This window comes from Fundulus heteroclitus, chromosome 6, assembly GCF_011125445.2.
Source record: "Fundulus heteroclitus isolate FHET01 chromosome 6, MU-UCD_Fhet_4.1, whole genome shotgun sequence".
In the NCBI taxonomy this organism is placed as follows: Eukaryota; Metazoa; Chordata; class Actinopteri; order Cyprinodontiformes; family Fundulidae; genus Fundulus; species Fundulus heteroclitus.
In genome coordinates, this window is record NC_046366.1 from 23,827,800 (window position 1) to 23,855,528 (window position 27,729).

General features: G+C 37.2%; 2 protein-coding genes across 2 annotated transcripts in view; both read right to left on the reverse strand.

Moving 5' to 3' along the window:
* The window catches only part of LOC105920249 (macrophage mannose receptor 1), a 34,961-nt gene extending 25,672 nt beyond the window's left edge, over positions 1–9,289 (reverse strand). The window contains exons 1-7 of the mRNA XM_036138375.1: positions 9,204–9,289; positions 2,886–3,239; positions 2,602–2,772; positions 1,541–1,696; positions 1,239–1,361; positions 840–977; positions 545–724 (exon numbers count right to left, since the gene is read on the reverse strand). Coding sequence (XP_035994268.1) covers positions 545–724; positions 840–977; positions 1,239–1,361; positions 1,541–1,696; positions 2,602–2,772; positions 2,886–3,239; positions 9,204–9,213 — 1,132 coding nt within the window. The 5' untranslated portion in view covers positions 9,214–9,289. The remainder of the gene's footprint in view (positions 1–544; positions 725–839; positions 978–1,238; positions 1,362–1,540; positions 1,697–2,601; positions 2,773–2,885; positions 3,240–9,203) is intronic.
* Positions 9,290–13,276: 3,987 nt separating this feature from the next.
* The window catches only part of LOC105923249 (macrophage mannose receptor 1-like), a 39,199-nt gene continuing 24,746 nt past the window's right edge, over positions 13,277–27,729 (reverse strand). Inside the window, exons 20-33 of the mRNA XM_036137782.1 lie at positions 25,906–26,048; positions 25,273–25,378; positions 24,132–24,259; positions 24,000–24,035; positions 23,651–23,665; positions 23,004–23,027; positions 22,801–22,906; positions 19,335–19,567; positions 16,790–16,955; positions 16,451–16,630; positions 16,248–16,364; positions 15,333–15,500; positions 13,845–13,874; positions 13,277–13,762 (exon numbers count right to left, since the gene is read on the reverse strand). Coding sequence (XP_035993675.1) covers positions 13,497–13,762; positions 13,845–13,874; positions 15,333–15,500; positions 16,248–16,364; positions 16,451–16,630; positions 16,790–16,955; positions 19,335–19,567; positions 22,801–22,906; positions 23,004–23,027; positions 23,651–23,665; positions 24,000–24,035; positions 24,132–24,259; positions 25,273–25,378; positions 25,906–26,048 — 1,718 coding nt within the window. The 3' untranslated portion in view covers positions 13,277–13,496. The remainder of the gene's footprint in view (positions 13,763–13,844; positions 13,875–15,332; positions 15,501–16,247; positions 16,365–16,450; positions 16,631–16,789; positions 16,956–19,334; positions 19,568–22,800; positions 22,907–23,003; positions 23,028–23,650; positions 23,666–23,999; positions 24,036–24,131; positions 24,260–25,272; positions 25,379–25,905; positions 26,049–27,729) is intronic.

Below are 27,729 nucleotides of genomic sequence, written 5' to 3' on the forward strand. Positions count from 1 at the left end.
TATATATCTATCTATCCACTTTCTAACAAGTCTATCCCTTGTGGTGCCTATCTCCAGCTGTCAATGGGCGAAAGGCATTGTACACACTGGAGAGGTCGCCAGTCCATCCCATTGATGGACAACACAGAGACAAACAGGACAAACAACCATTCTTACACACACTCACACCTAAGGAGAATTTAGAGAGGCCAATTAACCTAACATTCATGATTTTTGGACTGTGGGAGGAAGCTGGAGTACCCAGGAAAAACCCACACATACACAGGGAGAACATGCAAACTCAATGCAGAAAGACCCAGGGCAGGGACAGGACTTGAACCCAGGACCTTCTTGCTGCATGGAAACAGCGCTACCCACTGCGCCTTATCTATATATCTATTAAGCCACTGTGTAACTTTACCAACCTTAACAGGTGTGTTTAATTCTTAGATTTCTGTTCAGGTTTTAGGAAGTGTTGTGTAAAGAAACATAACCTAACTAAGGTGTTGACATGATTTTCACAAAGGAACCACCAGAAGAAAGTTCAGTATAAAAATAGGAGTACCATATCCTAGCTGAGAGATGACAAAACTTTGGTCCTCCACATTGCGGATGCTTACAAGGTCTCCCCCATCCTTACGACAAGCTAACTGAGCATCAGACCAGCTTATTTTATTACGATACAGTTGGAAGCAGTGGCCATTGTACGGAATCCATGGTGCTGAACAGAATCCAGTGTCAGGACCTGATTACAAAATATGCAAAAGAAATATGCAAATTAAGAATATCGGTTCACAACATCATGAACTATTACAGTATATTTTATTTATTTTATAAAAGACAATAAAACTTTTCATTACTCTCAGTTGGAGAAGCCAGGACTCCTTTACTGTAGCAGATGTAGCCCAGTTTCTTGTTGCATTTTGAACTTTGCCAAGAGTACCTCAAAACACCATCCATCATTCCACAGCTATATCCTGGATTGTGAAGTGGGTGTCCTAAAACCACGTGATGAACATTTAGAAATTATGCATTAAGTTTATTTTTTTACATTGAGCCTATAGATATTGATTGTGTTTGTATAGGATGTCTTGGCTTGATTTTATGTTTCTGTGTATAGGGGAACAACTGCTGATGTGACAAGGAAAGTAATGCAAAAGCAACACATGTTAAAGCAATGCTTGTAAAGGTTAAGGAAAAAGTATTTGTGAAAGTAACGTTGTGAGTTCTAGCGAAATATGAGAAATATAAAATCATACCTGAATCCCAGTTAAGGTAACGAAAAGGGTTCCCATTAGACCATTTCCAGCCATGTTCTGACTCCAGAGTGAGCCCAGTCCACAGTTTGTATCCTTGTGGGGTACCTCCCGGCTCGAGCAGCGCTATTAAAGTGAATTAAGAAGGACACCAGAAAAGAAAAACTAATTAAGCACATCTAGAAACACTAGTCTGAGTTACTACAAAATAAAGATTTTTAAAATATCATCATAATATTATCATAAAAACTCACAAAATTGCTGTTTGAAAAGTTCATTCAGCTTATAAGTCAACATGGCGGTACCTGTGATATAAGCCTGCTCGTGAGGATCGATGATGCTGAGCAAGGAGGCGCTCTGCTGCTTACAGCTTCTTTCAGCCTCTGACCAGGTCAAAGCGGACTCCAGGTTCAGCTGATAAACTGCTTTGCTTGTTGGGTGTTGGATCCAGTTGTCCTTAGCTGCAAAATATTTTACACAGGTGAATCTCCATGAATTATTAAATCAATTATAGGGTGATTTATTTCAGTACTTTCACTCAAAAAATAACCTGCTGTATATTTCAGAGCTTAATTATGAACATATGTATATATTTTAAGCTTACTTTGATGATTATTACTTACAACTAAAAGAATTCCGTTTCCCAGAAGATAAACAAGAAAATACAGAATTGCTTGCCTACTGAAATGTATTTCCATGTATTTCATGTATTGGAAAGCATATGTACGCAATAGATAATTGGGTCTCTTTTTGTATGAACTAGTTCTTCAATGCAGTGGGACATAGAGGTAATCAGTCTGTGGAAGGAAGCTTAGGTTGCTTTATTAGCATCAATAATTTGATCTGCCTGTCGCATTTTCCACTTGACAATACTCCACAGACTTTCCGTAAGGTTTAGGATTGGAAATTTACTCGACAATAAAGTTAAGTGATAACAAGGTCATTAAATCAATTGTTATTACTTTTGGCAATATAAGCTTAGACTTAGACTTAGACAAACTTTATTTTCATTTTGTATGAACATAGTGTATACGAAACAAAATTTTGTTGCATACAGCTTAATACAGTGTAATGAGATTGCAGTTGGAATAAGATAATATTACAATATAAAGTGCAGCATTGATACAAGCAATACAGGAGAAAAAATGTTTTTGTTTTTTTTAATGGGCAGAAAAATTTTCTACCATGTTTATGGTGCAAAAATAATACAAAAATTATACATTGCCTTTTAAAGATCCATATTCTTGTGAATGATTTACTAATGATGTAAAGTCAAATGCTTATTTAATGTAAGTTAAATAAGCATTTTTTTTTTAAAACATGGCTCTCTTTTATTGCTACAAGGAAAAGTTTGTTCAGTACTCACCGTTTGTTGGACAAAAGCCCCAGGTCTCATGCTCATATTTAGTTTCAACAGCACACCAAGGACGGTTATTTACAGAGTCGGTCAAAGTACAACTTGAGTACCACTGGTTTTTATATAGGAAAGGGAACATGCAGGGCCTTCCTGCTGCATTTCCTTCAATTGTGTAAAGTTCTGAAAAATTAATCAAAAAACACAGTCATGATTGATTTTAAAGCAGCACTCAATTACATTTGGAATAACAATCACTGAAGCAATTCTCACAAAAAGTGTTGTAAGTTTCATACCTCTGTATGTTCTTGTGCAAGCTCCGCTAGATGTCCCTGAAATTTTGAGTTGGCTGTTGGGTCCTGCTGCTTTCGACAGTACCGCATTGTTATCTGCTTTGAGCTCAACATAAAGCTGTTCGCCTTGGAGGGCGAGAACCGTTTCATTCTTGCATTCCCACCTTTGGAGTTCGCTTGTTTCATCACAATCATAGAAGCTCACATCACTCCCTACAGTTTTCCCTGGTACTCCCAGACATTTATTTTTCCTAGGTACCAGCAACCGTCCAGCAGTTGTCCAACGTATCTCTTGGCAGACAGAATCAATTTTAACCAAGCAAAAGCCAGCATTGTTGGTAAGTTGAAACGGTGAATCTGTAAAGAAAAAAAATTCTACAAATTAAATTCTTTGTTGTAAATACTAAATACACAAACAGCCATACATGCAACTACTGGAAAACCTTACGTTATACATAAACAAAACAAATAATCAGACACATATTTTCATATACGTCTCCTCTTAAAAATAAATAAAAATGAAACAGATTGAGATTAATAATTGGAATACTGCACCATCTGACGCAATGCAACGTAGCATTTTCAGCAGGAGCACAAGGACCACAGACGGACTCCTCATGATTCTTCTAAGATTTACTTTTCAAACCAGACATTAAACCTGGGTAATGTCTGCAGAAAATCTGCAAGTTGTGTCGGTCTATATAAAGAGATTGGGGGCTTTACATAACTGTACAGACAACTTGCCACCTCACGTCATCACGTCTGTTTTTTCTTCATTCGTTTCTAATTAGTCAGCGTTGTGTGCCAGTTTCCTTTGAAATCTTTATTTCAAACAAACAGGAAACTGCATTGCAGTTCCCAGTAGTTGAATGAGCTGTTGGTTAAAAAAAAGACACACTGATCATCAAATGCTGCCCTTGATTTTTACTTTTGCCTCCCAATGAACAGGGACATATGTGCGTAAACAGAAACCCCAGACAGACTGACTTCCTGTGATTGCAAAAGACTGTTTTTTTGAGAAAACCTCAGGTTTATCAGCGTCTGAACTGCTAAACTGGTCGTTTTTCATAAAATATTGTTCATAATATCCCATGCTTATCATTATCTTACATAATGATTTCCCTCTATGTAATGCAATATATATTATCATCTCTGAGTTAGTAATATTAACACTACATAACAATGGCAAAAAATCTATCCCTACGTATACAATTCTGCTATCAGTGTTGCAGCCTTGTGGGGGAAATAGGTCAAAGAGTAAAAATTTCAACAACTGTCTTCTACTTATTTTAACCAAATGTATTTCAAAGTCTTTGGAAGATAAATATTTTAGAATTGTAACTAACTTCTTGAATATGTTATCCATCATAAAAAGTCACACAGAAGGGGATATGATGCAGTTTGTGGTTTACAAACATTGAGAAAAATCTATTACAAATCAACTTCAGCACTAGTCAGTTGTACTGTTGTGAAATTGTCCCTAAACGGAACTCTTCAGAGTGCTGACAGGGATTTTTACTTAACTTCTTAGGAAAACATTTGATGAAGCCTCGTTGGAACTTTTCCTTCCATTATGTCTCACACAGAAACCATTTTTTGTAAAATTTTCAAGCTGCATTTTATGTAAACACTGCATTATTTGTAAAACTATTCTGTAAAGCAAAAAACAAAATGTTATTTTTTCAGAGGAAATATTACTTTGACCTGTCTTAGAGTACCGATTGGTATTCTTTTTTTAAATAAACACATACATAAAATAAAATATTTAGCAAGCAAAATGTTGGGAAATAAGCTTTAATTCACAGATGTTCCCCCGACTCCTTGTCTCCGAGGTTTTCTATCTTGAAGTCAAGACTTCAAAATGACAAAGCTTTTCTGCTGCTGTCCATGCAAGTAAATGTGTGCATTATTTATTCATATATCTTAGTGGCCTACTTCTTATATCTCACATTGCAAAGTGTGTTGTTTAGTAAGAACTGATTAGGTCAGGGCCATAATAAATATATTTATATACTGTAGTTTTTATCATTGTGAATCATTTAAAAGCTATAGTGTGTCTCAGAAAACATATTAAACCCCTCAAACCTTTTGGCCATATTATATTCAAGACTTCAGTGTAGTTTATTATAATTTTATGTGATACATCAACACTGAATGTGTAGCAAAGTAAAAATGAAAATGACACATGCTGTCAACAAATATTACAAATAAAGCCATGTGCATTTGTATTCAGTCCACTGATGCCCCTTAATGAAGTGACTCTTGAAGTCCCCTAGTTTGTTAATGGTGTTCATATGTGTATAATCTAATCTCAGTGTAAATACAGCAATTCTGTTAACAAAAACCATCATGAGGACACTGCACGGATCCTAGATGCACAGGTATTTCTAAAAGAAAATGCATAAAGGTGCAATATTTTTGGCCGTTATCTCAGAAAGAGAAATTGATATTTTATAAATATTCATTATGCAGATACTAAAATATTTCTAACTATTATTTCTTGTAAATTTGATAACCATGGCTTAAGGGTAACGAAAAGTTCAGTGCCTCAGAAAATTTCTGTAATGCTTACAGCTTTGCTCTGGTTCTGTTTTTCTGCTGCCGACAGCTGATGTCACTCCCAGCTCCCTGTGCAGCTCAAGCAATTATCCTTGATTGTTTGCACCTGTGACTGCACTAATTACTGCCGTGGCCACACCTTGTACGACCACTATATATTCCTGGCTTCTACAGTGTGCATGTGCCAGGTTCTCAAAAGTCCTTCCTGTGTGTAGACCTTCCAGCTGCCCGTGACTGACTTCCTGTGTGTGACTCAGACTTCTCTGTGGATTCTTGTCTATTTGCCTTGTCGTTGTTGGACTCTCTTGCTGGCTTTTGGATTCTGGACTCTAGTGATGATCAAATTAAGCTTCATGAAGCAAAGAAGCCTCCCCGCACATTACAGGACTGTCTCAGAAAATTAGAATATTGTGATAAAGTTCTTTATTTTCTGTAATGCAATTAAAAAACATGAAATGTCATACATTCTGGATTCATTACAAATCAACTGAAATATCGCAAGCCTTTTATTGTTTTAATATCGCTGATTATGGCGTACAGCTGAAGAAAACTCAAAAATCCTATCTCAAAATATTAGAATATTTCCTCAGACCAAGTAAAAAAAAAATATAACAGCAAAACAAAATCAAACATTTGAAAATGTCCATTAATGCAGTCAGTACTTGGTTGGGAATCCTTTTGCACAGATTACTGCATCAATGCGGCGTGGCATGGAGGCAATCAGCCTGTGGCATTGCTGAGGTGTTATGGATGCCCAGGATGCTTCAATAGCGGCCTTTAGCTCATTTGCATTGTTGGGTCTGGTGTCTTTCAGCTTCTTCTTCACAATACCCCACAAATTCTCGATGGGGTTCAGGTCAGGGGAATTGGCAGGCCAATCAAGGACAGTAATGCCATGGTCAGTACACCAGTTACTGTGAGAATCTTATGTCGTCTCTTAACCACTACCATACTTGTGATTTAGTTTACTGAACCAAGTTGAGTGTTTTTCAAGGCTCAGGAAACCCTGCAGTGTTTCGAGTTAATAAGACGATTCAAGTGATTAGTTGAATAGCCTACTAGTATACTTTTTCACAATATTCTAATATTTTGAGATAGGATATTTGGGTTTCTTAAGCTGTAAACCATAATCAGCAATATTAAAACAATAAAAGGCTTGCGATATTTCATTTGATTTGTAATGAATCCAGAATGTATGACATTTCATGTTTGTAATTGCATTACAGAAAATAAAGAACTTTATTACAATATTCTAATTTTCTGAGACAGTCCTGTAATTGACCCAAAGGTTCATTACTCCATGCTTCATTCAGTGCTTTAGTGATGGGTCAATGAGGCGTCATGAAGCGTTTCGACACATTGCCAAACTGTATTGATACTGTGCCAAAACTGTGTCACTGAATACTGACACCTGCTGGACCCGAAAAATTACTACAGGCACCCTTGTTGACAGACTTAACTGACACTGATTTGATGAACCAGTATACACAATAATACAGTTTAAGTCATTGTATGTTGCATTGTATTATTTAAATTTTCATTTGAATTTGAAATATCTTTTTTTATTTTTTTTAGATACAGCCAATAAATAATGTGAACCTGTATCATAACCTCTAAGTAAACCTGTTGTGAATTAGGATGATTGTGGACTGGCATTTTTTTTTTTACACATTTTTATTAAAAAAAAGAAGCTGTTTCAACGTTTTGATATTGAATCTGTTACGCTTTTTTGATATCACTTCTCCAGCTGTAGAAAACAGCCGCTCACACGGCACAGATGATGCTGAAGTGCAGAGAAATTGTAATGAAAGATGGAAGAAGTTTGGACAGACTGTCTTTTGGTTTTTCCAGTATATCAAAGGATCCTGGGACCCTCTGCCAAGTATCTGTGCACCTCCTGGATGGCATTAGCTGTGGCACAATGAGGGAACACTCTCAGTTCTGAACAATTTCTTTGTGCTGCTCTTCATTACTATGCCAACGGCAGCTTTTTAATAACGTAGGAGACGCAGAAAATCTTTCAGAGGCAACTGTATGTTGTGCTGTCAGAAATGTTACTCAGTTATAGTTTAAAGGTGTTCCAGAATGAAAGCAATAGTTTATTCTGTATCAAATGTTGGCACTTCCAGCTCTAATTTTCCATTCTATTTAGCCTATGTGGTTAATATAAAGTAGGGTAGGCACAAATGAAACACCTACAAGACAATCAGTGTCAACTCATTTATAGAAGGATTAGTGAACAATGGCAAAAAGATTAACATATATCAGTTATTTCAATAACACACACCATCCCATCATTAATTACATGTGTTGAATATAGCCAATTAATGCTTTAGTTGACTGCACTTCATCATGATTTGCTGCCATGTCCTTTCAATGCTTTTAGTAATCAATGCCCCCCCACACACACACACACACACACACACACTCCCCCTTTTGTGTTGAACGAGTGAAGTGTGAGAAAACAGCTTTAATTCTGCATCACATAACTTTCATATTGCGCATGCATTGACTTTTTCAACAATTCTCTCTTGCGGTTTTCAGCAGCAACGGTGTTATTTCTTACCGTTTAATATTGTCCATATGCCTCTAGATTTACTTTTCACTAAAAGACCTGAACAAATATCCAAATACTATCATTTTTTCTGACAGGGCTTTCTGATCACAATATCATATTTTTTTTTCTAGGAAACACATCAGGCAACATCTGTCCAATAACATTTCTAACTCTACAAACAGGTCTCTATATGAATTCATACCCAAAAATCAAAAATGAAACATGGCCATGGCTCTAACATCACTAAATTGTCCCTGAAGTTAGTTGCAGCCAATTTATTAAAAGTATTAAAGATGGACGCTCTAGTATGCCCTATCACTGGTGTATTAAATATGTCTTTCTGGAATTTGGTTGTTCCAGCATCATGGAAGGTTGGAGCAGCAACACCATTTTTTAGATCTGGCTCTAAAACAGACAGTACTAACCATCGCCCAGTCAGTATACAATTGGTATCTTCCAAGTAGAATGTGTTTATGGATAGGGATGAACGTAAGCATGCTTAATTGTGTTGGTGTACTTTGTATAATAATTTATTATCATAATTATATAGTGCAATAAGAGTATACATACTAGAAAGATGTGTTTCAGACAGAATGTATTTTTTTAGCCATCTATTGTGTAATATTGTTTTGTTGTTCCAATGGATGAGAAACAAGGGCTGGAAATTAGCCTTTGGTTAGAATCTGGTGTGTTTACATTCTTGTTCTTATCATCATATGTTCATTGGCAAGCTATGTCCCTTTCAAATAAAACAAATAATAAAAAAAATAGGAAATAGGTAGCAGACATGTCACCATCCCAGCCTTTAGACCAACAATCAGGTTACTATCATCTCACAAAAAAGTAATTTTCACATATACCTAGAGGCAGGGACGTTAGATAAACACAAGGTGGTGCTAGAGCACTTGCCTTTTTTTTTTTTTTTTTTTTTTTTTTTTTTTTTTACAATGTGTGTTGTGTGTCACAAGGTAACATTTCTGGACTAAAAGCCTATTTTACTTTTAAAGTTCTGTTTAGCTCTGCTCTCACTGTGTGAAAATGGTTGATAGCCACAAGAAGCAAACTGTTTATTTGCAAGATTTTTTCACCAATTCCCCTTAGGAGCAGAAGAGTAAGTAAGATGGTCTTGCACATATATGCAGTTATTCAAAAGGGAACTTGAGCGTTCCTTGCCTACATTTCCGGAAAAAAAATATCCCCTCTACCTTTAATCATTGGGTGGTCATGTCTCTAGATCTCACAGGACAGCTTGCTTCATAAGTGTCCATTAATATATAGAGGTGTCCTTCTTTGCCATCAGTGGATTTTTGGACAGTGTGCTGTAGGCTGTATATTCTGGAAGAAAAAACAAACAACTTGAACCAGGCTCAGTGTGAATCCTTTGAATGACCGGGGGTTTGAGAACACAGAGCAGAGACACAGAAGCACATATTGATCCAGGATTATTTTCTGTCAGAGAGGGTCAGGGGTGTTTGGGGTCTGGACAGTTACAAGGGCCCTTGACTGAAAGGGGCCACTAAAAAAAAAACATTAAATGGGGCCCAAAATGTATGACAGCACCCTAGGAGATGGTAATGGTAGATAGATCAGGATATCTTAAACTACTCTAACTATAAGCTTTGCAAAACGGGAACGTTTTAAGCCTGGACTTAAAAGTAAACAGAGTCTCTACCTCACAGACCAAAACTGGGAGTTAGTTCCACAAGAGAAGAGCCTGAAAACTATAGGATCTGCCTTCCATTCTAATTTTAGGAACTCTAGCAACCACCAGTAGACCTGCAGTCTGAGAAATGCTTTGTAAGGAATATTTGGGTCAGTCAGGTCTCTGGTGGATGATGGAGGTTGGTTATTAAGGGCCTTATATGTGAGAAGGATAATTTTAAATTCTATTCTTGATTTAACAGGAAGCCAATGAAGGGAAGCCAAGATTGGAGAAATGTTATGTCTTTTTAATTTTCATCAGATTTCTTGCTGCAGCATTTTGGACCAGCTGAAGACTTTAAACTGTATTTTGTGGACTTTCTGATAGTAAATAGTTACAATAGTCCAGCTGTGATGTGTTATCTATGATGTGTATAAAGCTTAGAAATCTTGGAAAGATTTCATACACTGCACTAGGATTAGACCGTATATTCAGTTGAGTCTGTAACCGGCACAAAATGGACTCTATATCACAGTCGTATATCTGCACATTTACACATTTACACATTTGCACATATGCTTCAGACTGCTGAAGTCAGAAATGGACTCTGTACCACATCCATACATTGCACACTTGCACATATGCCATCAGACTGTTGAACTGCTGAAGCAACAAAATGGACTCTGTACCACATTCATATACTGCACGGTTCTAATAATACTCACCTGCACACTGTGAATCGCACACTGTCTATTTCCCCTGTATTGTTTACATTGTTAACATTTCAATTGTTTACATAAGTTACTGCTGCACCTTATCCTGAAACTTACTGCAATTTACTTTGATTTTTTCAAGCTGTATGCAAACGATATTTTGTTCTGTATGCACTCTGTGCATATAAAATGACAAATAAAGTGTCTAAGTCGAAGTCGAAGATACAGCTGTTTTTTTCTTTATTTGATTAGCTAAGAAGCTTCCCAATTTATTGCCATGTTCAAAGTTTTCTATTCAAAGTCTTTGTACTGACATTTCTTATTTTTTTAAATAAATTAATTTAATTAAAATTTTGCTTTACATATTTTGCCCAGCTTTCCCTTTTCCTAAATCTTTTTGTTTTCTATTTTCTTTTTATGCAATGACAATAACATGGTTTTACCTCACTGCTTTCCCTGCTTCCCAAAGTATAGATGCGGATGTGTCTAAGTCGTTGTACTCCAAAACACATATTAAGTCAATTCTCTTTAATATTGTGTCCATCTGCAACTAATGTCATTTCAAGGCACTTTAAAAACCAGAATGGACAAAAATAAAAATAAAACTATGTGTATTGAAGAAAGATTAACAGTTTATTAGCTGTGTTCACATTTTTTTTATTTAATTACTGTACAGAAACAACTCTCTCATAAAGCAACATTTGAACCTTTGATTTTTCAAACAATACTTTTTACTGTAAAGCCTGACATTTTTAATACACCTGCCAGATACAGATTTAAAGTGATTTCTTTTAAAATATCTCTCTAAACAGATATTAATTGTTGGGATGACAAAGATATTCCATTAATTACTGTAAAGTAAGGCGGTTCCTTGGCAGCAAGGCCTCAGTAAATCGTCCCCACCACCCCTGTGGGTGAAGTTGATGCTCACTTCCTTAACAGACTAAATAAATTATTTGGGAGGTTTGAGGTACTAAACAGCGCTCCAGCAGTGAAAGCTGTTCCTCTTCAGGAAGAGGAGGCACTCTGCCTTGACACAGCCGACGTGTAGAAGACTCTGGGAGAGTCAACCCGCGGAAGGCCCCAGGTCCAGACAACATACCTGGGCGGGTGTCCTCACAGACATTTTTAACACCTCGCTGGACCAAGCCACAGTGCCATCATGCTTTAAGTCTGCCTCCATCATTCCGGTCCCAAAGAAACCTCAAGTCACTTAATTTAATGACCCCCAGCCTGTTGCACTGACTCCCATCATGATGAAGTGCTTTGAACGGCTAGTAAAAGAACACATTGTCTCCAGACTCCCCCCAACTTTCGACCCGTTCCAGTTTTCCTACCGGCGGAACCGGTCCACTAAGAACGCCATCTCCTCCGCTCTTCACCTGAGCCTGCCTCACCTTGAGGAGAAGAACACGCACATGCGGAAGCTGTTCCTGAACTTCAGTTCAGCGTTCAACACCATCATCCCACAGCATTATAGGAAAACTGGAACATCTGGGGTTCAGCACACCTCTTCACAACTGGCTGCTAGATTTCCTCACCAACAGACCTCAGTCAGTCCGGGTAGGACAGAAAACCTCTGATGTCATCATCCTCAACACAGGTCCCCCTCAGGGCTGCGTCCTGAGCCCCCTGCTGTTCACCCTGATGACTCATGACTGCGTCCCCAGGTTCACCACCAATCACATCGTGAAGTTTGCAGACGACACAACAGTGGTGGGCCTGATCAGAGACGACAACGACCGGGACTACAGAAAAGTGGTGGAGCAGCTGGTGGGCTGTTGCAGAGACAACCGCCTGATACTGAACGCGGAAAAGACGAAGGAGATGATCGTTGACTTCAGGAAGAACCGGCCTTGCCATGCTCATCTGCTCATCAACAGCTCAGCTGTGGAGGTGATCAGCAGCACAAGATTCCTGTGGGTGCATATCACAGACAACCTCACCTGGTCTATGAACACCACGTCACTGGTGAAGAGGGCACAGAAACGATTGTACTTCCTGCGGAGGATGAGGAGAGCCCGCCTGCCCCCGCCCATCCTCAAGAACTTCTACAGAAGCACCATAGAGAGCATTCTGACCAGCTGTCTCTCTGTGTGGTGTGGAGGCTGCAGTGCCTCCGATTGGAAGAACGTGAGGAGAGTGGTGAGGACAGCAGAGAAGCTCCTCTTCCCTCCATTAAGGACATTTCATCGCAGCGTTGCGTGTCCCGAGCCTGTAACATCATCAGTGACCCCTCACACTCCCACCATGGTCTGTTCTCCCTACTGCCCTCTGAGAAGAGGTTCCACAGCATCCACTGCAGGTCCACCAGGTTCTGCTACAGCTTTGTCCCCGCTGCCATCAGACTGTTGAACTGTTTGAACTTTAAACTGGACTCTGCATCACACCAGCATCATTATTTGGCACTACCAACGTTGCCGGACTTTTATAACCCATTTAAATGGTACACAACTGAACGTTTACTGTATTTTTGCACCATATTATTTTGCACTGTACCAAACTTTTTCATACAAATACCTTTTTGCACAATTATTTTTGTACATAAACATGGTTGAGCCTTCTTCTTCACACATTTTTTGCACACTGTTTTTTCTCCTGTATTGTTACATTCTGATCACTGCTTCACTTTATATTGTAATGTTGCCTTATTCCACCTGCAGTCTCATTACACCCATTTAAATGGTACACAACTGAACGTTTACTGTATTTTTGCACCATATTATTTTGCACTGTACCAAACTTTTTCATACAAACACCTTTTTGCACAATTATTTTTGTACATAAACATGGTTGAGCCTTCTTCTTCACACATTTTTTGCACACTGTTTTTTCTCCTGTATTGTTACATTCTGATCACTGCTTCACTTTATATTGTAATGTTGCCTTATTTCACCTGCAATCTCATTACACTGTCGTACGCTGTTTGCGACGAAATTTTGTTCTGTATGCACTCTGTAAAAACAAAGTGACAATAAAGTTGTCTAAGTTTGTCTAATCTAAGTCGTGCTTTTTGTAATATAACAGTTTTTTTTCTAAATCAATCTTTGCATATACATTTGATTATATAATTATACAAATGCAACAGAATCTCAAGCATCCCAAATAAAGAATGCTTAATGCACATTTTGTTGTATTAAAAGTTATATGGTTATCACAGGTTGATCGTTATCTTCATCTACATTTCCCACTAGATTTTTTGTGTCCACCAAGTCTGGCTGTGACCGGTGGTTGCTGAAAAGTGGGTTGTCAAAGGCAGTTAGCCCTCCAGGGATTCGTATGGGTGGTATGTAACGACCAGTCTTCTTGAACAGGAAGAAGGCAATGCCTGTTCCCACTGCAATCCCAGCAATGACAATCACGGCTGTTAAAGCTGTGTGGCCCCGACCTTGAGAAGATACGGCAGTAGCTGTAGAAATTGAAAGAGAAGATGAGGAACAACAAAAATATTTTGGTCAAATACCTGAATAGAAAAAGAAAGTAGGTCTTACTTTGCACAGTTGATGACGTTGGTATTAACACTGGAAAGAAAAAGAGAACATGATTAAAAAATGTATTCTAGTAGCAATGTGTAATAGTAGCAAAAGGCAAAAGGGGTGATGGGGGAAAATATTATTAATGGTGTGAACGGTTTTTAAAATGTTATGCTGATTTTTCTTTTCTTTTTTGTCAGATGCAGAAAAAGTTTATCTTAAAAAGCTAGAAATTACCTACATCCTGCTATTAAAATTATAAAATACTTGCACTCTCTAATAAAGAGATTGCCATTGCCATGTCTGCTTGTCTTTTGATGTACAATTCAAGCTTTTAGGCAGTTATATTCTTCAAAAAACTAAAATAGGTATACATCTGCTCTTTAAGAAAGTCAGACACACTGTATGACAGAACAAGTAGTGCTTATAAAAAATAAGGCCACATGTACTTTTACACTGTTATACTTTTACACATATATCTGGTTTCAACTCTGACGACAGACAAAATTATAAATAAAAGTAAGATCAAAGATGCTAAACGTAATTAAACTACAATCTGCTTCTATCAAGTAGATTAATTCATACAATTCAAGGATACGTTTATTGCTAGAGAAGTGAAGGTCCAAAATATTGTGGAAGAGTAATACTTAGTTTGAGCTTTCGGGAAGTGTTTTACACCAAGACTTCTGAGCTGCAATTCATTACATTGACTTATAAAGTTAAGGAACCGAGAAAAGAACAAAGTTTTAAAACTACCTTGGATCTATCTGTCATCGTCCTTGGGTGCTAGCTTAACTGCTAACACTGTAACAGTAGGCTCATTCCTTATGGAAAATGGCTCATGCTGTTTTACATACCTTCTTTTTTGTAAAAGGTGGAACTTGGACCAAAACTGGATAAATGAATTTTTAAAACATATTTTCAAGTTGACAGTAAAAAATGAGAATCCATTTATTGATCTGTGTAAACGGGCCAAGATTAATAAAACAGCTTAAATGGAAAGAGCAAACAGGTGCACATTTCAGCTCTGCATCATGACATGTTTTATTCAGCTATAAGCAGGCTTGGGTCTAAATATTTGTTTTGTTTTTAACACAAACACACACACACACACACACACACACACACACACACACACACACAGTTTTCATGTGATAAGTCAATGTAAATAGCACACAACATTTTGGGGGAAACTGAATAATCATACAAGAGCACTTTGATGCCTATTAACAGACATTCAGACCGAGGTCCTATGTGGATCTGGGTCTCAGAGGTCTGGCTACAACATTTTGAAGTTACCTGGAGGGAAGCAGCTCTTGTATATAAAGTGTCAAAATATTAAGTATACTAAATTTTTAAGAAACACAAATCATTTCTGAAACACAATCAAACTTTAAGGCTGTAAATAAAAAAAAGTATTAAAAAGTTTTCAAGTGATTTTTACATTGTTATCAAGTAGTTTTTCCTTATTCTCAGAAAATGGTATTTTCATGGTCTTTGTTTTACCTTTGGCTGTTTTGCAGATGTAAGCTCTATCGTCCCATTTCCTCCCTGTAGTCCATGCCCCATCTTCTGCTGTAATCGCACCATAGGTAGCAAACAACCTTGACGAAGCTGGAACTCTTTTCCAGTTAGAGTAATCCATGACCGTTTTATCCAACCACATCCACTCTCCTGGAGACAAATTGAATATTTTGTCATTTTAAACATACAGAGACAGAGAGAGAGAGTAGACAGACAGATACAGAGATAGATAGAGAGACGAGATGAGATAGAGATATGAAGAAGGCGAGAGAGAGAGAGAGATGAGAGAGATAGATAGAGAGATATATTATAGATATAGTACACAACAGTCTACATATACACAGATATACACACACATATACATATTACAATATATATATATATATATATATATATATATCTATATATATATATATATATATATATATATATATATATATATATATATATATATATATATATATATATATATATATATATATGTGTGCATGTGTGTGTGTTCGTGTGTGTGTGTAAAAATAGCTTTATAACTTCATAACTTTATGATGCCATTAGCAAGAGAATCTTTTGGCCGTGTTTTCTGCCTTTTTGTGCCTGGCAGAGGCATTTTAAGGGCAGGAAGTGGGTAAGACCTGAGTGGAAGCTGTATGCGCATGCCCATACATGCATGCACAGCTGGAGCGGCTATTTAAACAAGACATTAGAAATCAACACAGAGAGATTGTGTGTACCGTTTAACGACAGTCCATCTACAAAGATACCTTTAGTTCTTCAAAAGCTATTTTTAGTTCTTTCTATTTAAAATAATGACATTTCACTTATTGCTCTTTAAAGATTAACCTTTTTATAATTTTCATAAGTTCAGATATCTGTTACATTTCTTAGATGAAAAAATACCTTTTTGAGTTCTGAACAGGCCCATCCAGTAAGATGTATGTTTGTCTTGAAATGATGCAATGTTATTTTGTATGAACTCTTGTTCACGGTCATCTGCAATGCTGGCGAGGACTCCACCTTCACAAAATACAACAGTTGGTCTCCTCATTAATGCAACATGCATTTTAAATATTGGAAAAATATATTTTTCAGGAAAAACCTACCATGTTCCATACATCTGGTAACTGCATGATGCCACTCTATCTCCTCAGGGGAAAACATGTAACAGAAACCTCGGAAAGGTTTCCAGGCATAGTGGTTCCTTGGGTGAATTGGATCGGGGTCTTCTGGACAAATTCCAGGAAAATTGTTTGATTCATCTTTTGAATCAAAAGGTGGTGTGTCTGTGTATAAACAGAGGTGACAGTGGTTAAAATTACTTAGTTTGAAATGTTGAAAACATTTAATTACAATATACTGCATTATATAACACAATAACAACAATTTCAATAATTTAATTAAAATTTATGTTTAGGCAAATTAAAGATTGTATTTTACTTTACCTGTAGACTTCATGCAAACACTGCTGATGCTCCGATCACAGTTATCAGCTTTCCATTTTCCATTCACATCCACGTAGACACAAGTTCCATTTATATGTGGTTCATTTATACCCCAGTGAGTAAATCGCATTGGCCAGCCAGCAATGTATCTGAAATAGCCATGAGCCTGGAAGAAGAAGAAAAAAACAAAAAACAATCAGACAGCATTCACATAAACTGTGTAATGTTTAGTTTTAAAGAAATTTTGCTAAATTTTTAACAGTGCTGTAAGCCTTCAGATCTTGTCTTAAAATTAAGCCAAAAACTCGCGTTTAGCAGGGTGGAGAAACATTCATTAGTAATCTGGTCAAAAGGCATATACATCACATTTAAATGATAACTTGGTTATGAGATAAAATTTAAACTTCTGTGAAAATAATTGTAGACCATATTATCAAACAAATATTCTGTTGTCTAAAAAGCTACTTAAACTCTCAATTTTTTGCCCAAATCTTCCTCTTCCAACATGCCCCAATTATTGGTATGGCTCTTCAGATAATCTTCAGAGATATTCTTGCCATGTGTGGCGTGTCAAGAGTGATCTTGTCTGCTCGGAAGGATGTCAGGACCTCAAATCAGGAATATTCAAAATGTTGGATTGTCTTGGCCCAATTTCCAAGCGTATGGGTTGTTCGCCAAGGACAAAAAGCTGGCCGACCATTTAAAAACCTTGCCTTGTGAACCATGCATAAGCAAAGCTGTAGAGGTAGGATGTTCCATAGCCTTGGTTCTGCAGACTTAAAGGCTTGGCCCCCCATGGTCTTCCGTCTGGACTGTGGAATCACTAGAGCAGTGGTCCTAAATAGTACCAGCACTGTGGATCTTCCACAGTTTGCATTTATATGGATGTCATTATATATTAACGTGCTAAACATATTCCAGAATTTGGTATGACCCACTCATTCAAAATTCATTAGTAGGTGAAATTCTTGACAATAACCAGTGTCTTGTCAAGGATTTCCCTATGTTTTTAATGATTCCTAGTGACTTATCACAAACGTGATCGGTGAGCATTTATTTTAGTTATGTAAAGTGCAGCATTTCAACGTTAGTTTTTTTTTTGTATTTAAAGACAACAAAATAAATGGGAAACCGATAAATTTTCCAATTCATGAAGGAGAGGTAAACTCTTTTTGTTTATTTAAAAACCTCTTCAAAGAAATGCTTTGCAATTAGAGATGCTTGCAGAACAAGGCCGTCACATTGTTGCAAGTGTGCTTTTGCTTCATGGTGTAGGAAAACCTGATGCCACAGGAAACTAATGCGCTGATTTTGACAATGTTAAAGAATTTTGCTAGATGAGCTCCTTGGCTCTCACAAGCAATTAATACCACATGTATGTACCATTACTTCCGAACCAACCCAACTGTAAGTCAAATAAGCAACACTACAATACCATTGTTTAGTTTTACTCTATAAATTACATACTTTCTAAGAAATTTTGTTAATGATCCTTTGACTAGAGAAATTTCATGTCCAGGTGGGTAGTTGAACATACATACATTGAAGAAGTCACAGGACTTCATTTTACATAAAATTCCCCATATATAGGTCGATAACACCCATGTTTCGCAACATGCCAACTGACAGAACAAGATAGGAAATAGTGTGTCTTCTATAAGTGTGTATTATTAGATGTAGCTTGTCTGGGGTTACCACCTATTACTCTTTAATAGTTTGATATTTGGAGCCAAAATATTATGGTTTATTAACTAGCTTAAAGATAGAGTGGACAATTTTTTCCAAAAGAAATGTAGGTAAGAAATGCCCAAGTGTGCATGCACAAGTCCATTTTACCTTCTCTTCCACTCCTCATGGGGGATTGTGTGAAAGAATCTAACAAATACACTGGTCTTATTTCTGTCTTCTGATGCCTTCCTCTACTTCTGTAAAACTTGTAAGCCAGTTTGCTTCTTGCGACTCTCAGCCATTTTTAAAGGGAGAGCAGTGGAGCTGCTATGAACAGCTGCGCACAAAGCTCACTGGATACAAAACATTTGAAGTGTGCACATGCAGCAAATAGGAGGAAACTAGCAAGGAACATGCATCCACAGCGGCGTTGTGTGATTGCGTCACAATGATTTGTATGTGGGACAACCAATAGATAAAATGATCCCCCTGGAACTAAGAAAAGATTTTCAACAATACCTTTAACTGAAAGCATACGATCTTTAATATTTCCTCACAAAAGGAGAAAAGGCACGCAAGTGCAAGTATTGAACATTAAATTTAGAACTATTGGACAATTTGGGTGAAAAAAAGATGTACATGTTTGTCAACATCAAAATAATAGTACGATATTTTATTAATATATATTTTCAGTAATAAATGTTTCTGTTAAGATTATACTCTAAATTCATGTGATAGTCTTGATCTTTTTGATACATTTGACAGGTATTGTGCCTGTTAAAAAAGTTTCTGCTAGCATTTCCCTATGAGCAAGTTATCATGAAAGCATTAGATCTAAGGATAAAATTGATAATTTTAGAGGCTTTTGAAACCATACCTGGGATTTGTTGAGTCCAATCCATATAGAATGATTGAGATTCAAAGCCATCAGCTCAATGTAAGCCTGTGTCCACTCGGTTCGCATGCTGGCCAGCTGGGCACCATCAGCTTCACAGTGCTTCTTAGCTGCATCCCAGCTCATTTGCTCAGGAACAAGCTTGATGGAATCATTAAGTATTTTGAAGTAGTTGTTAGAAATCGTTGGTTCAGGAGGATCGTTTACAGTTGGGTCTGTTTTGCAAAGGGAATTAAAAAATATATAATAATTAGTTTTAGTTTTTAAACATACTACTTAACATTCGATTGCAAGAAAGTTTATTTGAGGATTGTTGCCTTTGTTTAAATGGTGCATGACATCAAACATTTTAAAGAAAACACTCTGTACTCAATGTTGGACACCGTAATTTTCTCTGGTCCCCTGCCTGATCTGACCAGTGATGACATGGTTAGTAGCATGTCATCATAGAACCATTGGTTGTTCTAAATAGTGTCCCGAAAATTATGTGGGCTACATTGGTAACTGGTGAACTTTCTGGAAACACCCTGGTCTGATCCGGAGAAACGGCATCCATCCCACCTTGGATGGTGCAATTCTTCTTTCTAGAAATCTGTCCGGATTTATTAGTTCTCCAATATGCTGAATAACCAGGGTTCCAGACCAGGAAGCAGAGTCGTAGTTTACAACACCTCTCTGCAGCTTCTGTACTATTACCCACCCATTACCCCGTTAAGACAGTCTTTCCCATGGCTAAAACTAAACAGGTTAAAAAATGACCTAGCAAGTACAAATCATAAAAATATCATAAAAGTCAATATGACTCAATTTGAACCAAAAAAAAAAAAAACTATTAAATGTGTTTCATTAAATATAAGGTCTCTCCCTCCAAAGACTTTGGTAGGTAATTAATTGATTTCTGATAATCAGATTTTTTTTTTCAAGCGGACTACATTAGTACAAATAACTCAACTCCTTCTAATTATTTAAATTTTCACGTTGCCAGATCGTGGGGGAGGGGGAGGAGTAGCAACCATCTTTCAGTCTGATTCATTAACTTGTCCCAGGCCAGTTAATAACTAATGAGAAAACGGCGCTCTCCACATCTAGAGGAATCCTACCGAATCTAGAAAAACAGTCTATTGTTGTAGAAAAACACCCTTTGCAGGGTTAGAGTGGCTTATTTTTCATCTTTAATAGAGGAGAATAAAAATTATCCTAGGTTTCTCTTTAGTACAGTTTCCAAAATTACACAGCGTCATAGCTCTGTTGATTCCTACATTCCTTCAGCTCTCAGCAGTAATGACTGTATGGCCTTCTTCATAAATAAAATTGATTCTATTTAAAATAAAATCAATGGCTTCCTCCCAAACATGATTACTTTTACCTCAGTAAGTGAGGCAGCGTTGGAAGCATCTTTAGAATCTGACAGCAGTTTAGTCTGTTTAGGCACAGTCGAGCTTTCTCAGTTTTCTAAAATGCTAGCTTCATCTAAACTTGTATGTTAGACTCAATCCTAACCAACTTGTTTAAGGAGGTATTCCCATTAATTATTGCCCCTATTTTGACACGATTAATCTATCCTTAGTAAATGGATATGTACCACAGGGTTTTAAAGTAGCTGTTATTAAACCTTTACTTAAGAAACCCTCTCTTGATCAAGATGATTTAAGCAATCACAGACCTATATCTAATCTTCTTTTCTCATCTAAAATTATTGAGAAATTAGTTGCTAATAAAGTTTGGGAATATCCATCCATCCTTTTTCCAAACCGCTTAATCCCTCATGGGGTCGCGGGGGGTGCTGGTGTCTATCTCCAGCGTTCACTGGGCGAGAGCCAGGGTTCACCCTGGACAGGTCGCCAGTCTGTCGCAGGGCAACACAGAGACAAACAGGACAAACAACCATTCACACCTAAGGACAATTTGGAGAAGCCAATTAACCTAACAGTCATGTTTTTGGACTGTGGGAGGAAGCCGAAGTACCCGGAGAGAACCTGTGCGTGCACAGGGAGAACATGCAAACTCCATGCAGAAAGACCCAGGGGTGGACTTGAACCCGGAACCTTCTTGCTGCAAGGTAACAATGCTACCCACTGCAGTGCTACCCAGATCTCCTGACTCGCCGGGGTCGTCCTCCGGGACGCCCACCAGACTCTTGTTTTGTTCTGTTCTCTGATAGTTTTTCTGTTTTCACCCTGTGGGTTGATTTTGTTTTGTTTTCATTTTAATTGGACATTTGTGGACTTTTTACATCTTTTCGTCCGTTTTTTTTGTTTTTGTTTGGACCCTTTTTTACTTTGACTATTGTAATTCTTTACTATTAGGAAGTCCAAAAAATGCAGTTCAAAGTTGTCATCTGATCCAAAATACTACAGTACAGCAAGAGTTCTGATGAAAATTAACATGAGAGATAATATATCTCCAATTTTAGCTTCCCCTCATTGGCTTCCTGTTAAATCATGTGCTTCTCACATATAAAGCCCTAAATAATCAAGCTCCATCATATATCAGAGCTCTGATTACCCCTTATGTTCCTAACAGAGCACTTCTCTCTCAGACTGCAGGTCTACTGGTGGTTCCTAGAGTCTCTCAAAGTAGAATGGAAGGCATATCTTTTAGTTTTCAGGCTCCTCTCTCACTCCCAGTTTTGGTCTGTGAGGCAGACACCCTTTATACTGTTAAGACTAGGCTTAAAACTTTCCTTTTTTACAAAGCTTGTAGTTAGAGTGGCTTAGGTTACCCTGAGCTATTGCTGTAGTTTTGCTGCTATAGGCTTAGGCTGCTTGAGGAATTCAGGATCCATTGTTCTCACTCTGCTGAGTTTCCCACTGTTCTCCAATTTGCATTGTTTTTTTTGTGTTTTTTTCAACTTCTAACTTTATGTTTTCTCTGTCTTTTTTTCTCTTCATGGTAGGTACACCTGGTCTGGCGTTCTGTCAGCTGTGACACCATCCAGGGGGTCAGACCATCTGACATTATGCTTTAACACAGAAAAGATTCCTGGATCAATGTTTCTGTGTGTTTTTTTTTTTCTTTTCTTTTGCGTGTGTGTCTCTGCATTGTCTTCTCAAACCCCCAGTTAATCGTGCCAGATGGCAGTTCACATTGAGCCTGGTTCTGCTGGCATCTTTTTCTTCCTGTTACAGGGGAGTTTTCCTCTCCGTCACTTTATGCATGCTTTCTATGAGGGATTGCTGGAAAGTCATTGACAATGCAGACGACTGTCCACTGTGGCTCTAAGCTCTTTCAGGAGTGAAGCTGCTTGTCAAGATTCAGTGCCATCTGCCTGTTTTACTTAGATAGGAAACTTTTGGACCAATCTGTCTGTATGACCTTATTGAATTTGACTTTGTAAAGTGCCTTAATATGACCTGTGTTGTGAATTGGCATTATATAAATACAACTGAATTGAATACATTGAATTGAATATTGTTAGCATGAACTTCCTTAAAAACCTTTGACTTACCAACATCTTTTTGACATATAAATCCATTGGTGTCATTACACGACTTAGGTATCCATTTACCAATTCCAAGTGAAGAATTTGTGTTGATTACAGCACAGTATTTATTCTAGACGGACACATAAACAGTTATAGTTCACAAAGCATTTATATACATCTTTAATTATTGATAAACTGGTAAAAATGACAGTTTAAGAAATACTTACAAAGATCATAAACTGACTTATCACCTGTAAAATAAACCAGAAATCAAAACTTGTATAACATGGTCTTTATAAAATGTATTATAAATATTGGTTATTTGTGTACAACTTTGAGGTAATCAAAATCCAGATTAATATTTTCCATAAAGCACTCAAACTGTGACAAGCATGTCTTTAGTGGTAGGGGAAACCGGAGTGCCCGGAGGAAACCAAGCAGACACAGGGAAAAGAAGCAAACTCCACACAGAAAGCCCTCTGCCGAGCCAGGGACTCAAACCCGGGACCTTCTTGCTGTGAAGCCAGATTGGTAACCACTGTTCCACCAAGCCACAGTCAGTGTTGTCAGATTAGGTGGTTTTCTGCCCAATAGGATGGTATTCAATTTTTATTTTGCGGGTATAATTTGCTTTGGGCTGGTGGGCATAATTTGGGTGGATTTAGAGTCAGTTCGTGGGTCTTTTAGTTAACTTCAATTAACTTATAACAATTGTAATGGCATGTATGGGAAAGAAAAGGAAAAGTATTTAACTTAAAAACTTGGGCTATGCACCTTTAACAAATTATTATTTTAGTTTCAAAACATGACAACTGCCAAGCGTTAAATCAAACTTTACATTAAAGTGAATGGATGGACGAATTAAAGTACTTACGTCAACACCAAACATCTGCAAAAGAAGCCAAAATGTTTTGATTAATTAAGACAAGGCTTAGAAAGCTTTACAGCACAATATATATATATATATATATATATATATATATATATATATATATATATATATATATATATATATATATATATACTCAAGTTTTTCATCAGCAAACCTGCCAGTGTTCACTTATTCATTATTTGACATTCTTTACAGGATTAAATACACAATTCTTATCAATGTTGTATTAATGTTTGTTGAAACTGTGAACTAATTGCAACTCAATGACCAAACATCTGTAGCAGGACTACCATTTGAGAATCATTGCTTATGCACAAGTAAAGTATGTTACCGCAAGTCTGTCAACGTGTGGATGGCTACTCCAGTCCTATAATAGAAAAAAAATGTCATGTACATTTAATAAATCATCTATGACTGATTCTATTTTCAAATTGACAACACAAACCACATAACAATTACTTACAGAATATCTCAGGTTGAGATATGTTCTCGGCCGTCCGTCGGTCCAGAAAAACCCGTTTCCATATGAGGAATGAAGACCAATCCACAGGTCTATTGTTGGAGTGTTGAGCATTTCAGACAATAAAAACACTGAAAATAGAGAGTATAATTGCAATTCAGGAAATTCTAGAATTCTAGGTGCATCAGAATGTAGAGATATAATATCGACATTTCTTAATTTCTTGTTGCAATCATGATCACCACGCTTTCTAATTCAGTTCAAACTCATTCATGTTTACACCTACAAACACAATATTTCTAGCTGAGCTGTTTAGCAGTCAATACACAAATATAAATTGGGGAGATACCTATAATGACTGTATGAAAAAAGGGCATGTTGCATTAACTGGTACAATACTTTGCAAATTGAGAAATCATCCAGAAATTGACCATTTTGAAAATGGTGATTTAAATGTAGGTATGTTTTTGGATTTTTTTTTATTTTTATCATTATTATTTGACTCCTCTTACTCTCACTACATCATAATGTACTTCTATGGGTGTAGTACACCTTTGTATGTCTAATCAAAACTTAAAATATGTCAAAAGTATTTTTATTGATAATTGACATTTCGTTTTTTTTAATGTCCATCCATGTTCCATCATTCCTGTCCTTTGTGGGGTTGCAAGGGGTGCTAGTGCCTATCTCCAGCATTATCAATGGGCGAGAGGCGGGTTATGCCCTGGACAGGTCACCAGTCTGTCGCAGGGCAACACAGAGACAGACAGGACAAACAACCATTCACGCACACACTCACACCTATGGACAATTTAGAGAGACCAATTAACCTAACAGTCACGTTTTTTGACTGTGGAAGGAAGCCAGAGTACCCAGAGAGAAGTTAGCCTGTATTCTCAGGGAGAACATGCAAACTCCATGAACCCAGAACCTTCTTGCTGCAAGTCAAGAAGGTTCTACCCACTGCGCCACTCTGAATGTTTCAGTTTAATTTTTAATATAGCTTTCTTTTTGTAAAAGATGTGACAGACACTACTTAAATAGAAGAGATTCACTTGAATCTAAAAGGGGTAGGGTCACCAGTGAATTTAAGAAAATAACTGGAAAGAAAATAAAGCTGTTTTAAAAGGAAAAAAAAACAAACCTTCCGTATGTCTTGAGGGAATAGAGGCCAAGTTTCCTTCCATTTCTTTGCATTGTTCCCTCGCTCCATGCCACGTTAAGTTTTGGTTCTTTATGATCTTGTAACACTGCATTTGAAACAGATAATTAATTTGCAACTCTAGTATGTATTCCAAATAAATGCATTCAATTTAGCTTCAATGTGAATTACTATATTTGGGAACTGGAGCTATACTCAAAACTCCTTAAGATGTAAAACTGAATACCAGTGGTACAGTACATTTTAGGTCAGTATAACAACTTATTTTGACGTTCAAGATCATATCAAAAAAATTATATTGAGAGAGTAACCAAAAGAGGCAAGACATAAATGCTTGATTGTTCAAATAGATGGAGCTGTTCAAATAGATGGAACTATATGCTTAGAGGTAATGGATGACAATACAATAAATTGTAAGTGTGCTGTGTGTACGCATGTTGAGAGTGACTATTTTCACAGTTCTTGGGGAAATTCGTTCTACATTTGACTTGGTTTCCTCCAGATTGGTGTGCAGATCTGTATTTTTTATATGGCCTGGTAAAAATCTCTAGAGGTGCTGAAAGTTTTATTCTGCACTTAAGCTTTTCTCTCATTCTTTCACCAGATAACTCTTACCTTATGGTTAATCTTTTTCCATCCCTGTTTGCAGCCACCTTTCGTTAGTACTGTAGGAGCCACAGTAGCATTGACAGGTGGTGAGCTACTGCGCTTACAAATAGACTTGAAGGCACCCCCACAGTTGTAAGCATGCCAAAACCCTATGAAACAATAAAAGACAAATAAGAAAGAAAAAATACCTATCCCATATATATATATATATATATATATATATATATATATATATATATATATATATATATATATATATATATATATATATGTGTGTGTGTGTGTGTGTGTGTGTGTGTGTGTGTGTGTGTATGTGTGTGTGTGTGAGACCTGCCACAAGTCGGCAGAGCACAAACTGAGAAAAACATGAAAAACCTTCAATTTTTGAGAAAATAGTGATTTTTGATTTATTGTAAAATGTGCTAGTTGAAGTTATGACGTCATCCCTCAATGCTTTAAAATACCGTTTCAAAGGTCTGAAAGGGGTAAATTTTGTGTTTTAAAACGAGATGTTTTCAGCTTCAAATCCTCCCGAGCAGTATTTACATGTCAGGGTGTGGAAAGCTGCGGCTCTTTTTTATGTTGCCTTTGTGTGGCTGCGCGCACTACTTAGCTAAAGCATGTCGGCCGATAGGCTCCGTGCTTCAAGAGAGCAGATGGCTACTTATGCAGCTACTTAACTCTGAAAGAGAAACTGAGTTTCTGTGACTTGTGAAGAAGATGGACCGAGCTGAACGGATCTCCAAGAGCAAAACTGCAGCTTGCTCAACTCTATACATGTGACCAGGACACAGACGCTGGACTCATTTCATATTCTGAAACAGGACAGCTGAAACGAAGCAAACTGACGAAGCAACTGCATACCATTGGCAAGTATTCATAGTTTATAGCTGCTGTGAACCAAAGACGATGAAGAAAGCTTTGGACTCACAGCAGAAGAGCAAGAATTAATGTTACCAATATATTTATTCTCGTTCTGAACGTTTATACACAGGAAATGTTTAAAGAAACTGTTAAAAACGTAGACAGCATAACACAAAAATTATTCCCGTGTGTGTTTGCGACTGTTATGTTGGGATGAAAAATGCAAAATATAAAAGTGAAACAATGCTACTAGTTCTATCATACGTCTATTAAATCTTTTAAGTTTTTTGGTTTTAATTATCTTTTTCTTTCATTATCAAAAGCTGATTGCATATTTTACTTTTTAACTGAAGTTCCTACCTTCTCATTTCTTTATTTAAAAAAAAACAGAATGACATCAAAGGTAATTATTCAGAACAGAAGTAGAGATTATTCAAGCTATATAAGTCTTTAAAATCAGTGTTGATCAGTATGTTTCTATTCTATTTTTTCTATAACCAAAGTTAAATTTGACAAATGTATTTTTTGTCTAGGCAAGGGGGCTAAGGAAATTATATTTCTCTAATGAGGCCTTGGCCTTACAAGCTTCAGAACCAATGGTTTATGTCTTTCTTACAAATATAATATATGGCTTTTGGGATGCGTAACGCCCCAGCAACGTTTCAACGGCTAATGAATGTGGTTTTGTCCGGTTTATCGTTCTGTGAGGCTTATTTGGAGGATCTGGTGATGTGTTCTGCTACATGGGCTGAGCACGTTGAACATTTGAGATCTGTTTTTGCATGTCTGAGTGAGGCTAATTCGACAGTTAACCTTTCTAAATGCCAATTCAGCCAAGCGACTGTGACCTATCTTGGAAAAAGGGTGGGGGGAGGTCAAGTGCGCCCTGTTGAGGCTAAAGGAGAGGCTATCTTGTCTGTTCCCTTACCCACCAATCGTACTGAGCTACGCCGCTATCTAGCAATG